At 38.3% G+C, this 15,170-nt stretch overlaps 2 protein-coding genes across 2 annotated transcripts; one reads left to right on the top strand and one right to left on the bottom strand.

The window, feature by feature from the left end:
- Positions 1-448: 448 nt before the first annotated feature.
- Positions 449-6,410, top strand: slc19a2 (solute carrier family 19 member 2). Its single transcript, XM_047577055.1, has 6 exons — positions 449-637; positions 1,637-2,173; positions 2,284-2,530; positions 3,253-3,445; positions 4,260-4,401; positions 4,524-6,410. Exons 1-6 carry the CDS (start codon positions 515-517, stop codon positions 4,680-4,682), a joined length of 1,401 nt encoding a protein of 466 aa, XP_047433011.1. The 5' UTR covers positions 449-514; the 3' UTR covers positions 4,683-6,410.
- Positions 6,411-8,807: 2,397 nt separating this feature from the next.
- Positions 8,808-13,589, bottom strand: arl6ip6 (ADP-ribosylation factor-like 6 interacting protein 6). Its single transcript, XM_047577137.1, has 4 exons — positions 13,151-13,589; positions 12,116-12,169; positions 11,359-11,491; positions 8,808-11,252 (listed from the first exon to the last, which is right to left on the bottom strand). The coding sequence occupies exons 1-4, from the start codon at positions 13,338-13,340 to the stop codon at positions 11,159-11,161; spliced, it is 471 nt and encodes a 156-aa protein (XP_047433093.1). The 5' UTR covers positions 13,341-13,589; the 3' UTR covers positions 8,808-11,158.
- Between the last annotated feature and the right edge of the window lie 1,581 nt (positions 13,590-15,170).

Here is a 15,170-nt window from a genome sequence, read left to right as displayed (position 1 = left end):
CTTGGGTAACCATTACCTCTGTACCTGTGCCTGTTAGCCTAATGATGTACATTCATCAAATAAAAGACTTCCCAAATATTGCAAACAGAATCGTGTTCTTATATTTGCTTATTCGCTGGTATAGAGGTGGTGAAGTGGTGGACAGTGTGATATTAAGTGGGCCAATAAAAAAAAAAAAAAGAAATTTCCTAAGAAAAATAAGTGCAATTTTGGGGACATTGCTGTCTTTTGTTTAGTCCTGGGTCTTAGTGTTGTGTTATTAAAATGAATGTGGAAGATGAATACAGATATACCATATTTATAATGAACATGCTATAAAATGCCTGCCTTATTTATGTTTTTTGAACAATTACTCTACACTGTCTATGGAACTAACTCAGTACCGGCTGTCGCAAGTATAAGTCGCAGGAGGCGGGGCTGGAGTAATCCACGTGACACAGCGGAAGTTACTCTAATACGTATTACCCTGCATGTGTATGTGCAGTGTAGGTCACGCTTGCAGTAGGCTCCCATCATGTCTCTGTTTTACCCGACACTTCTGCTCTGTTTATACGGTTTCTTTTCCAACCTCCGGCCATCGGAGCCTTTCCTGACAGCATACCTTATGGGACCAGATAAGAACCTAACGGAGACTCAGGTGAGTTAGCTTAACGTTCAGCAGTACACTCGTGCAAGGTGCGTCACATTTGAACTTGACTGATAGAATAGCTAAACGTAGACTTTGACAAACGTTTTATAATTTCTCAGATGTATTCCTCTTCTCGAAATAAGACAACATGTTAGGTGTAATTGATGTTAGCTTAGGGTGAGTTAGGTTAGGCGTCCCTGCAACAACACGGTTATCTGCGATTTATAGTACTGCGGCAAGCTGAGCCGTTGCTATATCGTTGCCTCGGACTCTACGCAGAACCCAAAGCTAACCTGACGTACCATTCTCCAGGAAAAAAAAAAAAAAACACTGGTCCGTAATGCATTTCCTTGCTCACGTGAACAGAAAAATGTTATCCTTTATTCAGGCTCATACACACTATCTACTTGGAGGTCTTCCTTGTTCTGATCTGTAGTGTTCTTAATGAACTCTAAATACACAACGGGTTTTAAGTTACCAGAGAACAGTCTCTTACAGATACATGTGGATTGTGTCATAATTATGTTGTAACTATTTTAGAGAAGTCTAAAGACATTGTGGAAGCTTGCCATAGCCATAGCTGCCAACTTAAAACACCAATATTTTCAAAATAAACTTGAGTTTTTGTTTTCAACTGCAGGTCCAGACATGTTTCCTTTAGACAGAAAAAAATCTTGTGAAATCTGAGATCTGTTGGAATTTCTGGTTAATCCTAAAATAATTACATTCTCCATGTTCTGGCATGCTGGCATCCTGACATAAACGGATTAATTGGAAGATTTCTGTCATTTTTATTTTTTATTTTTATTGATTTAAAAGTCCAGGAAGTAGACCTTAAAATACAGATAGGTGGAATGCTGTATATTTCTTTGACCTCTACTTTAAATCAGATTCTAGTGGTTTGATTTTAACAAATGCTGTATAAATGCTATTCTATAAAGCAGTTTTGATACTGAAGAAATTGTAATGGAGCAAACTAAAAAGAATTCTCAAATCTTTTATGTGCAGGTTGTCAGTGAAATCTATCCAATATGGACGTATTCCTACCTCGTTTTGCTTTTTCCCATCTTCTTGGCCACTGATTACCTCCGCTATAAGCCTGTGTTGGTGCTGCAGGCCACCAGCTTTGTAGTTACCTACGCTATGCTTTGGAAGACGAATGGCATAGCGGCCATGCAGCTCCTGGAGTTTTTCTTTGGGCTGGCCACGGCTTCAGATGTGGCCTACTACTCTTACATCTACAGCGTGGTAGAGCCAGCACAGTACCAGAAAGTAACTAGTTACTGCCGCAGCATTACTCTGTTTGGATCAGCTGCTGGATCTCTGATGGGTCAGCTTCTCCTTTCGGTGGCCAAAGTTCAGCTGCTCCACCTTGTCATCGTTACACTTGCATCGGCTGCTCTGGCCTTTGTTGCTCCCTGGTTTCTCCCCATGCCCAACAGGAGCTTGTTCTTCCACAAGAGTTCAGGAGTAGCAGAAGGAAGGATGGAGAGCGCAGAGGATTCAGAGAACAAGGAGCCTCTGAATAGGCAGGAAGTCTTCATGGTGAGTGACCCCCAACTTTACAAAAAAAAAATCATGTTCATGACAAGATTCATCTGTTAAACTATGAATGAATTCACAATCTCCTTGCTTGTCCACATTTCTCTTTTCAGAGGTCCAATTCCTCTGAGGCAGGAAGTCATAGTAGCGGTTTCGTGGAGGTGTTGCGGGGGCTGTTTCATGACTTTGTGCAATGCTATAAATGTCGCCCCCTGCTGGCCTGGTCACTGTGGTGGGCCCTGGCAACCTGTGGCTACTTCCAGATCATCAACTATGCTCAAGCACTATGGGAGAACGTTCGCCCATCCCAGGACTATGAAATCTATAATGGTTACGTAGAGACACTGTCCACTCTGTTCGGTAAGGCTGTTGGTTACAGTAAATTTAAAAATTTAGGTCAGTATAAGCTAAATTTGAGTTCTGGGTTAAAGTAATAATTATGACATTATTTTCTACATAATCTTGCCACTGTAATGACATATTAATCATCTTTCTTCTTTCAACTCTTTCCGAAGGGCACCTATCACAGTGCTTAAAATGATTGTCACAAACAGTCAAATAATTGAGAATCATCAACTTAGGGTCTGTTCAGATCTTGCATTAAGATCCAAAATGGGCTATCTGATCCCAAGTGACCAGTTTTAGGTACGTGTGTTCAGACTTGGCATTAACATGTGTCTCCAAATGCATCTCTAGATCCCAACTTGGTTTCACACTTTGTACACAAAATAACAACTCAGGATGCATTGCATTCACACTACCAAAGACATGTGACCTGTGTGGACACATATGAGTCAGACCCACTTCAAATGGGGTCAGAGATCGGATCGGATGTGTTTTACGTGATCGTCACCCAGATTAGATCTTAATGCAAGGTCTGAACAGGTCCTAATATTCCCTGCTTGTGACAATCCTAACTGTAGCTTTATCTTTAATTGCATCAATGTTGAAAGATGAAGTTTGTTCATTAGATGCACAATAACTTAGAAAACCCATAAAATTATTGAGCCAGATGTGTGATCAGAAGTGATACAATGTACGAATGTAAAGTATTTGTGACATTTGTTTTGCTGGTCTTATAGGTGCTTTGGCAGCTCTGCTGGTGGGCTGCCTGCCCGTATCCTGGGCTCTATGGGGAGAGCTGGTGTTGTGCGCACTCTCCTTGTTGATGGCTGCGTGCGTGTTTGTCATGGACACACTGGAAAACATCTGGCTGTGCTACAGCTCTTACATCCTATTTCGAACCGTTTACATGCTACTCATCACCGTGGCCACGTGAGTACAAAATGAATTACTGCAATATTACTTAGACTAATCAAAGACTTGGACATCAACAGGCATAAAGGGGTGAATCCAAAAAACAAGCAGGGTCTTGCACTTCTAGAATTTCACCACTCATCCAAGTAGTTTCTTCAGTTATAAAAGACTGGTGGGTAGTTGTGCCATAGCTTCGCAAGAAATCAGAAATCTGCATGCCTAGGATTTCTTAATCCAAGTTCTGTGTTCTGAGTTGGTTAACGGTCCGTGACAGGTAAGAATTCACTGTCATGTGTTGCCCTGTACCACCTGGAGAGAACTTGTGCATCATGCAGGCATAAGGAGAACATACAGAACATGTTAGAGCACAGAATCTTCTTGTTGTTAGGTATCAGGGTTAACCACGGCACCATTTACGTTATGTTGGATTTGGTCATTTAGTTTATAATTTCACATCTGCTGTAAATTACATGTTAATTCCATGTCATGTCCATGAAATACAGATTTGAAAACCAGGATTGATTCATTTGACTCTGCACTGTGTTTAGCTGAAGTTTGCCGCTTTCAGCTGTTTCTAGGAATCTCCCCTTTACACGGCTGATCACTGGCTCAAGAACTTATAAACTAAACCATTGTCATAAGTTGGGCCAGTGGACATTATTTGAGTATTTGAATGAATTGACTTCAGGCACTTTCTTTTAAGTCTTTACAGACAACTATAAAAAGTAAAGGGATGAGTGAAATCAGAAAACTTGTGAAATAGTAGTCCAGAGCGCAGAAACCGATGATTTACATGTCAAAACCTCTAAAGCCACTTCATGTCTGTGTGCAGGTTTCAGATAGCGACCAGTCTCAGCATGCACCGGTACGCGTTGGTGTTTGGAGTGAACACTTTTGTGGCACTGGTGTTGCAGACCCTACTGACTGTGGTGGTAGTGGATTCAGTTGGGCTTGGCCTAGATATCTACACACAGGTAAGGTGGCACCCCTTCCCACATTTTCTTTTTCAGTTGCTTTTGACAGCACACAGGTAAGTGTAGTGTACAGTTTCAGAGCATTTGTTGGATTGATGGGTGTCTTGTTTGTCTTCCCTCAGTTCCTCATTTATGGCAGCTACTTTGTGGTCATTTCTGTGATCTTCCTCCTCGCCGGACTTTACAAACTGGCCTCAGGGAGGCGCTCTAAGGGCAACAGCCTAGCAGAGGGGTCGGAGTCTCCTCCAGTGGTGCAAGCTCTTGTGGATGGCATGCAATAAAACACAGTATAGTACCAATCCAGTGTTCGGACACACCTTCTCCTAGAATGTTTTTTTTTTTTTTTTTTTTTTCTTTTCCACTTTCCCATATGAGATGGTTTAGGATGAGTTGGGTCACAGAGTAAAGGCTAGGCAGGCCCCATGTCTGGAAACTCTGTTAAGACTGCTGGTGAACCATTCCAGGTGACTACCTCGTGAATGTGAAGTCTGACAGATCCAAGATACACAATGCCATATATGTTTCCATAGATTTGATGTCGTCCATATAAGTCTACATAGTAGAAAATGACAAAAACAAAGAAAACCATTCAATGAGAAGGTGGCCCTGCACTTCTATAAGATTTTCTGCTTGAAACCCAAACTATACTGTGGCCACTAGGTGGTGAAAGACATGCAGATAGAGCTGACAATCATCAGCATATACATCAGCACAACTACTGTGTTTGATTTGTCAGTAGCCAAAAAAGTGCTGAATGTGGTTTTAGATTTAATATGTCTTTTATTGTATACATTTTGGATACCATAATTGACATAGTCTGAGTTTAAGTATCAGTACAGTATCTGTACCGGGCATATAACTACCTGTCATTAACATATTACAATTGTTTTGAAGCTTGTAGTGCTGTACATTGAACTAAACATTTGAAAATTTCTTCTTAGTTCATTCTTTCTGTAGCTGTTAACCTGATGTGTCCGCACATCTACATTACAGAGAGAATAGGAGGATTGTAACCGTGCATCATGTACACACAGAAGTGATTTGAAATAACATGAATAACATAAAACTGTTTAGTTTGTTTAATAAAAGAACAAGGTGTAGACCTGTTCTATAGGATGGGGCACCTCCCTATAATAATGGTAGGGAAAACACTAGTTATGTTACATGCTGTCCGTTATTGCTGTGATGAAAGTGCCTTAAAAGGTGAAGCTGCTGTTTTTTTTTGTTTTGTTTTTTTTTGTAGGAAGTGTCTCTTATGTCAACAATATCAATATTAACAATAAGGATGTGAGCACTTGCACTTGGGGGGGGGGGCAAAGACACTCCATTTAAAAAATAAAATAAAAAAAATAACAAGAAAAAATGGCACAAGTTGTTGATCTGGCCTCTAAATTCCCTAGATCCCAAACTGATCAAGTACCTGTGGGATGCACTGGAACAAGCCTGATCCACAGAGCCCCCTCTGTTCATCCCATAGAAGCTAGACGCCCCCCACAAGACACCCTCAGAAGGCCCATGTACATTTTCTGATGATTCACAACTGTTTTGGATGTACAAAGGAGGCCTGCGCAATATAAGGAAGGTGGTCATGTTATGCCTGATCGGTGTGTCTATATATGTACAGTGTATCCAAGTGTAGAATTGCTGACCAAAGTATTGTGTTGCTTAAACCAAATGCATGTTGCTTAACATCAGTACAACCTACTGATGGCAGCTCTAGTTCTTGGTAACTTTAACTCTCTTTCCCAGGAAGGCTTCTAAACTTTATAATGGTTACCTCAGTAAATGTCATTTGAGCCACAAAGTAGACTCTATGAGCGCATGTTGTCTGTGAATGTTGAGAATGTGTTCATTTGTATTGCTTAACATTGGTAATAGAGGAAATCCTGAATAAACAGTTTACTGAAGTATGGCACTGAAGTATATGCAAGCACTATTTTGCCTACTATTTTATATTTTTCATGTTGTAATGCTGCATCTTGAAATAAACTATTTTTAAATAACTAAAATGTATCCAAGGTTTTTGTGTTTCGAAAACAAGAGTAAGGAGTTAAAGCTGTGGTAATGAATGAAAGTTTGACCTGATTGCAAGATGAGAAGTTGGTATTACCATGGTCATTACAGTTCATTCTGAGGGGATGACGAATTAAGTGCATGAATTTAGTCTTAGTCTTCTGATTGGCTCAGATAATATTTCAACTCAAATAATCACTTGCTGTTGATATACTGGTGGAAGAAAGTAAACAGCATAGTACCTTCGGCTGCTTAGACACGTACTTCTTGTTTGGCTGGATTGACAACTGCACCACTTGAAATAATGATCTGAAAACATTTGGAAGTAAAGCCACGTACCATTTCCACCAACATGAGCACCACTGGCCCGCGAACACATGTGAGGTTCTTTACTACGCCAATAACTTGGTATTTGAAATCAACTTGCTTACCTGAGTAATCTAGCCTGCTGTTGCTGGTGGTGTAAGAGCATGGCGTGGTTTCCTTGGTAACTTAATGCTATTCAATCATACTTCCAGGATTAAAGATCTTGAACAATGCCACAGTCTTGTCTATCAGTACCGATAGACAGAAATTATGTTACACAGTGTCAACATGAAGCATAGAATTGAGACAGTTGAGATGTACCGAATCTACTGAACAGTTCCGAGTTTTTTTTGCTGTGTTACTGGCACATGGCTGGATGACCCCCACATGACCCCAAGGCATTCAGTTGATCTGACGTCAGCACTCGTCATGCCCTGCAGCCAGACACCAGAGCCCAAAAAATTGAAAAAGTAAAAAACCTGCTGCTACTCCCTCATTAATTATATTTGTTGAACACAAACACGGTATAACAAAAGGCCTTTTTTTAAAAAATAATAATAATAATTCTAAATACAAAAATTCAAAATACAAAAGAATTCTTCTTTAAACCAGTGTCTGGCTCTCTTCCCTGCTGTGGAAGATGTTTTGGACATATCATTGTTTGTCGATTTGGTTCAGATATATTGTATTTATTTTTTTAGGTCTTGTTAGCTTCAAATGGCTACATCTACAAGTAGAAAACTTTTTTAAGGCCCTTGTCCTGAAATCAAGTCTGTTTACTACAGTTTATATACTTCATAACAAAGATAATCATGTCGTAGATTCATCCTGCCACTCCTTTCACTTCACTGCAGCATCTAAATGAAGCTGCAGATCCCGTGTTCATTTTGTTAATCAAGGTCTTTTAAGACTTGAACACTGTTAGTCACCCTTTAAAGCATTTCTAGATAATGTGTCTAAAAATGAGTAGCAGCATCACTTAAACAATTTGAATCACAGCATTACTCAATGGCTGACATTAACCGTAGTTCATTGTTGTAGCGTGCACCCATCTGACATATGACCTTAAACCAAAAACTTAAGGCTATCAGACAAAAATTGATATGATGATTGAATTTTTGATAAAACGATCGTGTACTTACAGTTGTTAACAACTGTGTTAAAAACATATAAATGAGTAAAGCTCATAGACATGATGTGGTTTTCAAGTCAATTATGTGCTTTAGGCCCTTTAGGAGATGAGTGACAATCTTCACTTTGATGTTAAAAAACTAAATAAAACACAATCTGTATTTTATCTGTAGAAGTTCTGTTCAATGTATTTTTATTTGTGAAAATATATGTAATTACACGTGATATGAACTAGAGTAACCACCAACTAGTCAAGTTGCAGTGCACCTCCATCTCTGTCCATGACATGGTGAAAACCTTGAAGGTGTACTATATGATCCTCTTCCTATCCCTCTTTCTTTTTCTGGGTTTATTAAATGTGTTTATTGTTCAAAGGTTACTTACTTATAATGATAGCTCTGTATCAAATATCCTCCACTGTGACTGGAGAAGTACCAAGCACACTGACAACGTTGAAAAAACTTCCACAATACACTAATGATACAGTATGATACAGTAATATATTCAAATAGTGGACTAGTGGGCTCATATTATTCTAGAGTGCAATATAAGGAACTTCGAAAGGTCACTATCCCAGTACAAATTATCATCATGCATTACTTATATAGTTCAGGCTCATTCAGTTTGTTTTTGACTGACAGCAGCCAGTGAATGAGTAACTAGATTTGGTCTGGTTCACATTGTGCTATTATTATTACATATTCCGGGACTATATAACTCAAATTAAAATAAATAAAATAAAATAACAAAAAAGTTGGGGTGCTGTGTGAGATGTAATAACTTAAACTCTTTAGTAAATTGAATGTAAAACAACTGAAAACAAACATTTTGTGGCTTTTTGAAAAATAAATGTTCGTTTAAATAAATGAATCTACAGTGGAGACCCAACAGCATCTCTTCAAACTAGTTTAATCCAAACATGAACTTCCTGTTAAGAATGATCAAACCACACAGAATTGAAGGGAATATTTGTCATATTTGTGATAATTATTGAAGAAAAATATGTCAATATCAACACTAATGCTTTTAAATGCACGTTTACAGTCACAAACATGAGAATACAGACTAAAGAAATGTGAGTCAGACCAACACCTACACAACAAAAACAAGCACAACTTTTAGACACATGATTCATCTCGAATTCACCTTAAATATTGCACATGATAATTAGCTATGGTGTATGATAATATGTGGATAAGGATTTTATCAGCTCAGTGTAATGATACAAATAACACGTTCACCTAAATCCTGCCAATATGCTCAAACAGAGTCATATCAGATTAAATCCAGCACATACCATCCTTCAAAAATGATTAGATTCACAGTAAATTAAGACATTTCGGCTGTGCAGACAGTTTCAGAGTTTGAATGCCATCCAAACCTGTGCTGTTTAAAAATGATTGAAAAAAAGTCTCACGTTCAAAATGAAATAGATTTTGTCAGTCTCTGTCGTTGGTCGGACGTCACTGAAAAAGTCACTGGGAATCTTTGTTTTTTTAGAAATCACAGAGCCAAAGCTGAAAGCTGCTTTTTCTTATTTGTTTGTTGTAGAGTTTGTGTATTTTTGAATTTGTCTTGAATTTGTTGTAGCAACAGTGGAACCTCTGAACTCTACTGAGTTCTACTGAGGAACATCTCAATCAGGGTCAGAGGTCAGAGAATGTTAATAATATAAGGATACATGATGGAAAATATAAGTTATTTACCGTCTGTATTCATTGGATCTAATGTGGTTACCATTTTTGCCTTTCAAATATGTCTGGGCATTCAGTTGATTTAACTTAATGTTTTATTTTATTTCACGTGTGGAATAACTGTGTCTTACATTGAAGTTTAATGGAAGGGGATAAAATTAATCTCTTTTGGGCTAAGAAATCATGTTACAGAAAAATTCAGGGTAAAGTAAATTCAGTTCTCACACTAAATCCCCCAAGGAAGTAATAGTGTTGCAGACAGTTGTGGTTATTTTGTGTACAATGTATTGAAAGCCAGATATTTAGAACAAATCAGAGATGAGATGTTCTAATGTTCTCTGTTTTCAGTTTTATAGTCATATTATAAACTTGGCCTAAGGATGGAAAACAGTAGATACATAGTGACAGAGTGTTCTACAGCAACAGCTACCTCCACAATCTCCCTTCATCTCCATTTGGGATGGTTGAAATGTAGACATCAGTGGAGCAACACTGCTGTAGGTACCTGGCATCATAATCCTCCTGGGCAGATGAAACAATAAATAAGTCAAACTATCTATGTTATTTGTTTCCTTATTTATGTTTGTAGTACTTACCAATAAAAGTTTTGTACAGCCTCAAAGAATACTTCCTCTCTGACAGCAAAGTTGGGTTGAACCCTGTCATCCTTTGATACACATGTCAAACTCAAGGCCAATTGAATTATATCTATAAGCAGTGGCGCAAAAAGTGCATAAGTGCATACAAGCGAGCATGTGGAGCTGCATACTCGCGTGTACACACGTGTGCATAAGCGCACGCATGTGCATGTGGACACGCCCGTGATGCTTCTCCATCTAGCAATTTGATGGATGCAATTCCAACAACTCCATGCTTCCAGCTTTGTGGGAACAGTTTTGGGATGGCCCCTTCTCGTTCCAGTGCACAAAGCAAGGTTCATAAAGATATGGATGAGCAGTTTGATGAGGAAGAACTCGACTGGCCTGCACAGAGTCCTAGATTTTAAAAGATTAGAATGACAAGTTTTTACAAGTAGTTACAATGATCAGAAAGAAAGGTTTCAAGACACATCACACACAAACTCATTTTCACACAGAAACAACTTGATTTTCTTAATAATGACAGTTTAATGACAATTTCAGATGAGAACATGTAAGTCATGAAGCTCTACCTATTGTAAATAAAGGCTTCTGTGTGAAAATATGCTAAACCAACAGAGGTAAAAAAAAAAAAAAAAAAAAACAACAAAACACAATAATTAACCCATAGCAGAATTAATTTCTTGTAAAGTGTCCATGTTAAAACTTGGAGGGAATTCATAGGTAGATGAAGTGTCCTTTCAAAAGACAGAAACACAAGTTTTTGTGTGCTGTTGTACAGCTGCCTTTCTGAGGACCAGTTTTTAGTTTCATACCATCGGAATTAGGACATTTGTGCATTTGTGCCTCACTTATTTGCATAGGCACTTAGTTAAGATGGTTATTTTAAGGGTCTAGGGAATACATACATACATTGGTACAAAGAGAGGACATTTAAGTAATGGCAATGTCTTCACAAAGATAACCAGACAAATGTGTGTGTGCATGTGTGTGTGCACGTGTGTGTGTCCTTTCTCAGGAGAGGCTCCAGATGACGGTTAGCATTGCCATGATGCCATTAAGAACAGCTACGCCATAAGTCATGTGGAAACCGTGACCAGAATCATCTCTGGAAAAAAACCCACACAGACAGACAGAGAGCCATTGAACCACATCATCAAATGCATAATGTACACACTGTTTCAATATACTGGTGTAATAACACACTGTGGTACCTGATGTGGTGGAGTGTCAGCATCGTTGGAAACACCATGTCAGGCTGGTAAGAGTCAAGGTAGGTGAGAGTCCACGAAAAGATAGAGCAGATACATCCTACTAATACAGACAGCACCAGGATACTCCAGAAACCTGTTCAGAAATATTTGATTGTTTTTTTGAAAGCAAGAAAACGATATGCACTTAACGTGTTTATTAGACACCCTCAACAATTCGAACAAAACAACTAGTGTAAAAGTAACACCGCATTCCAGAAAAACAACATCATACCAATAGTAATAAATAGTACTGAAGTGAACTTGGGTTCTGCAGCAGGTCAGTGATAAAAAACACACCATTTAGTCCACCTCTAAATGGCTGAAGAAAACTAAATGAAGACTTTACAGTGACCTTAAAAAGGCAGGTCATGCTTGAAACCCCATCCAGTGTGGCTGAATTACAACAATTCTGCAAATATTAGAGCTCCACAGTGCTGTAAAAGACTGCAAGTTATCGCAAACGCTTGACTGTGCGCATGCTGTTGCTACTGATACAATGTGAGCTCTGCAAAGAAAGAAAAGTCTATCTTTTTCCAACTTTTTTTTCTGAATTTAGCTGAAGTCACACAGCAGAAAATCCTCTTTGTCTTTTCAGTAAACTACCTCACTATTTTGTGGCATTCTGACTGAATCAAAATCAAAATCGTGAATTCAAAACTAAAAAGGAACCCTTTGGAGCAGTGGATCTGTGTCAAAAGAGACCGATGTTCAAACTCACCCAGCAGCCTCTCTTCAGTCCCATCTTCTCCTATCACCTTTTCCGCACGCAGCTCTGAAAGAGTCGATAAATATCACTGCATTTTACTACACTGTACTGTCTGATGTTCCACTTAGTGCTCTTTTTATAATCAAAGGGCAGCAGGTGTACATATTATTTTATCAAACAACTATTTTCAGGGTCAAAATGAATTTTACACTGAAACTGTCTTACCTTACTTCCGTGAGGTCAGTCATAAAACTGCATTATAAAGATGCACCCAGTTTTTAACTTTACAGATGGGAAATTTCAAAGACTTAGCCAGTACACTCGCTGTCTTTGGACCGTCTGCCCCCTTCCTTCTTTCACATAATGGTATGATCCTAGTCTGTTATTGGCCATGTGCCCATCAACATAAACCCCCATCCCTGCCAATCCATGTATCATTCCTTTATTCGTTTTTCAAAACATATAAAATAAAATAATAATTAAAAAAACAAAAACAAACAAACAAACAAAAAAAAACAATGGATAACGACTTGTTTGTCCAAAAAGTTGAAATCTCGAGAATAAAGTCAAAATATAATGTTGAGAAAACAGTCAATCTACAAACCGGCAGTGCCATGCGGAAGACTATTTGGGCTTGCTTAATAATTAATAATACTTGAGGATATAACATTGTGTTGTGATTATTTTTTCAGTTATATGGTTGATATTGTACTATTGCATGGCAATAGCGGTGTGAATAATTACACACGCTGTTGCCTTGTCCACTGAAGGAGGGATTTAAACCCTATCTGCCCACAGAGTCCCGAAGTTTAGAAAAATGAATGAACGAATGATACACGGATTCTCTCATCTGCAAAGAAACGGCTCGTTCGCGAACGACACATCACTGCAGTACACTACTGTCACAATGAGCTGATTTCAACAAAAGCAGCTATAGTTGATCAGATTTTGCTACTCTGAGTAAATAGTAAGTTATATTTTAATACTTAAGAAGGGATTGCAAAGTAAAGATTGACACATATGGACACAGCCCGCGCGCACGCTTACCTTTAAATATAGGGTACATGAGCGCGCAGACAGAACCGAGAGCGGCCACAGCTACGACGGAGCCCAGTACCGAAAGGGCGACGGAGGGCCATGGTTTGGGGCCGTTCCGCCTGGTAAACGGCCGTCTCGCAGTCCCAGCATTACAAGACGTTGAGATGATTCTCACAGAATCTGACTCAGGATGTTGCATGTTCTCTGACGAACTCGACCGGTTGGAGCTTTCGCTAAAAAAACGTCCGTTGCACAGCTCGGAGTTGTCTTGACGTAACAAAACATAACTTTACTTAACTTAACATGGGACGAAAGTGTCGCGGACTGCACGAGTTAAAGCTGTGCACAGAATAAATCGACCATTTTGGACTTGTAGGAGGATCACTTGTAACCACAGATTTTCTACCTTTCCAGACTTCCGCAAACAAAAAATGTCCCTCGGGGGATTCCGTCAGTGTAGTCTAAACGTTTATTGTAGGCGCCAGCGTGTTTCTTTTCAACTTTGTTATTTTTAAACGACGTACACGAACCCAAACAGATTATTTTATTTATGTTACTGATTAACTACAAATTTGAGGATAGGATATTTGCAAAAAATGGGGTTCTTCCGAACTTATATCAAAATTATGTACGTAAATGGCAAGTCAAATGACGTGGAAGCTAGTGAGAAAACTGAGTTTATCATGAAAATTAATATGACTGAAAGATTTTTTTCTTGAATCCAATATAAAGAGATGTGTCTTACTCGTCCAGTGTAGTAGTACAATTCAAAATATGTTTGGAATTCGTGGATCACGGGACATGGAACATAAGTTCTAAAAATGCATACCTTCTTTTCAAATATTAGGTTCAAATTAATTAATTATACGCTACACATGAAATTAGTGTGCTATATGAGGACAAAAATGTATATTTTTTATTAATCATAATTCTGATGAGATCAACACGTTTGTTTTTGTAATTTCTTCTGCAATTTATTGACGGTCCATAAATGACACATCCGGAATGAATGTGAATATCCAAACCTAAAACTAACTTTGCCTTAGTGAAGGTGGTGATGTTGAATAGTGGACAGTACGGTTCTTTTCTGAGAGACGGCTCTTTTGCCACAGCTCCAAAAGAAGAGTTGACTCTTTCCATTCTTTCTTTAGTATTGTTCATAGCCTAATATTTTAGTCCAACACAGCAAAAACACATGGTACGCATGATTACACAATACACATGGTTTGTGTGTTGATAAGCCCCTTTGTATTCAATGTTTTTATGAGAAGCCGAATAACTGTCTCATTTTGGGCAGTTATTTTGTTGTAAAACATTCTTATTGTGGTTTAATATTTCTTTAACTTTAATTGCAAAAACAAATTAACAAAACACTGCAATCAAATCCACACAAGCAAAAACTGAATGAAACTCAGTAAACAATGTCCTTAGTGCATATTGGCATTGAGAAAAATCAGATGCAGCTTTGACGGGCAGATGCAAGGTCTTCTGTCTGTGAGTATCTGCAGCTACTGCTATCTGCTGTGAAATAATGGCCAAATTGCAACGGTAACATATTTTATATTAAAACAGTATATTACTGTCGATAATATTGCATTGTGGGTAATAATTACAGTTTCCTACAAAATATTATATTATACCATAAACTGCATTATATTGTAGGACAGCTATCAGAAGAACCAACAGAAAAAAATACCTTACAAATACAGAATTCTACTGTATCCCAGTACTGTTCTACTAGTACTGTAGAACAATACTGGGAAGCCACAACCTGACTTTCTATCAGCAATCATCTATGAAGATCCTACACTTTACAGAAAAATTAAATGAAAAGTTTTAACACGTATTTCTTTGATGACATCTGTTTCCTATTATCATCTTTCTTTTTCTTTTTTTTTTACCTTATCTAGCTAGATTACAGCATTTCTAGAATAGCTACAGAGGTAAAAACTCTTGTAATTTTCTAAAACCACCTACGGTTATTACACATTGACTACTTTTGTTTTTTTTTTCACTTGTTTAACTAAGT

The sequence above is a fragment of the Mugil cephalus genome, chromosome 23 (assembly GCF_022458985.1).
Source record: "Mugil cephalus isolate CIBA_MC_2020 chromosome 23, CIBA_Mcephalus_1.1, whole genome shotgun sequence".
Classification (NCBI taxonomy): domain Eukaryota; kingdom Metazoa; phylum Chordata; class Actinopteri; order Mugiliformes; family Mugilidae; genus Mugil; species Mugil cephalus.
The sequence above is the reverse complement of the archived record's forward strand: the minus strand, read 5'-3'. Positions and strand labels throughout refer to the sequence as shown.

Excerpts from the sequence above, each read along its gene's own strand:
- slc19a2 (XM_047577055.1), top strand. The coding sequence starts at position 515 with ATGTCTCTGTTTTACCCGACACTTCTGCTCTGTTTATACGGTTTCTTT. Across the intron at positions 2,174-2,283 it reads ATAGGCAGGAAGTCTTCATG|AGGTCCAATTCCTCTGAGGC; the intron begins GTGAGTGACCCC and ends TTCTCTTTTCAG. Across the intron at positions 3,446-4,259 it reads CTACTCATCACCGTGGCCAC|GTTTCAGATAGCGACCAGTC; the intron begins GTGAGTACAAAA and ends GTCTGTGTGCAG.
- arl6ip6 (XM_047577137.1), bottom strand. The coding sequence starts at position 13,340 with ATGCAACATCCTGAGTCAGATTCTGTGAGAATCATCTCAACGTCTTGT. Across the intron at positions 12,170-13,150 it reads CATGTACCCTATATTTAAAG|AGCTGCGTGCGGAAAAGGTG; the intron begins GTAAGCGTGCGC and ends CGACTCTTTCAG. Across the intron at positions 11,492-12,115 it reads GACTGAAGAGAGGCTGCTGG|GTTTCTGGAGTATCCTGGTG; the intron begins GTGAGTTTGAAC and ends ATTTCTGAACAG.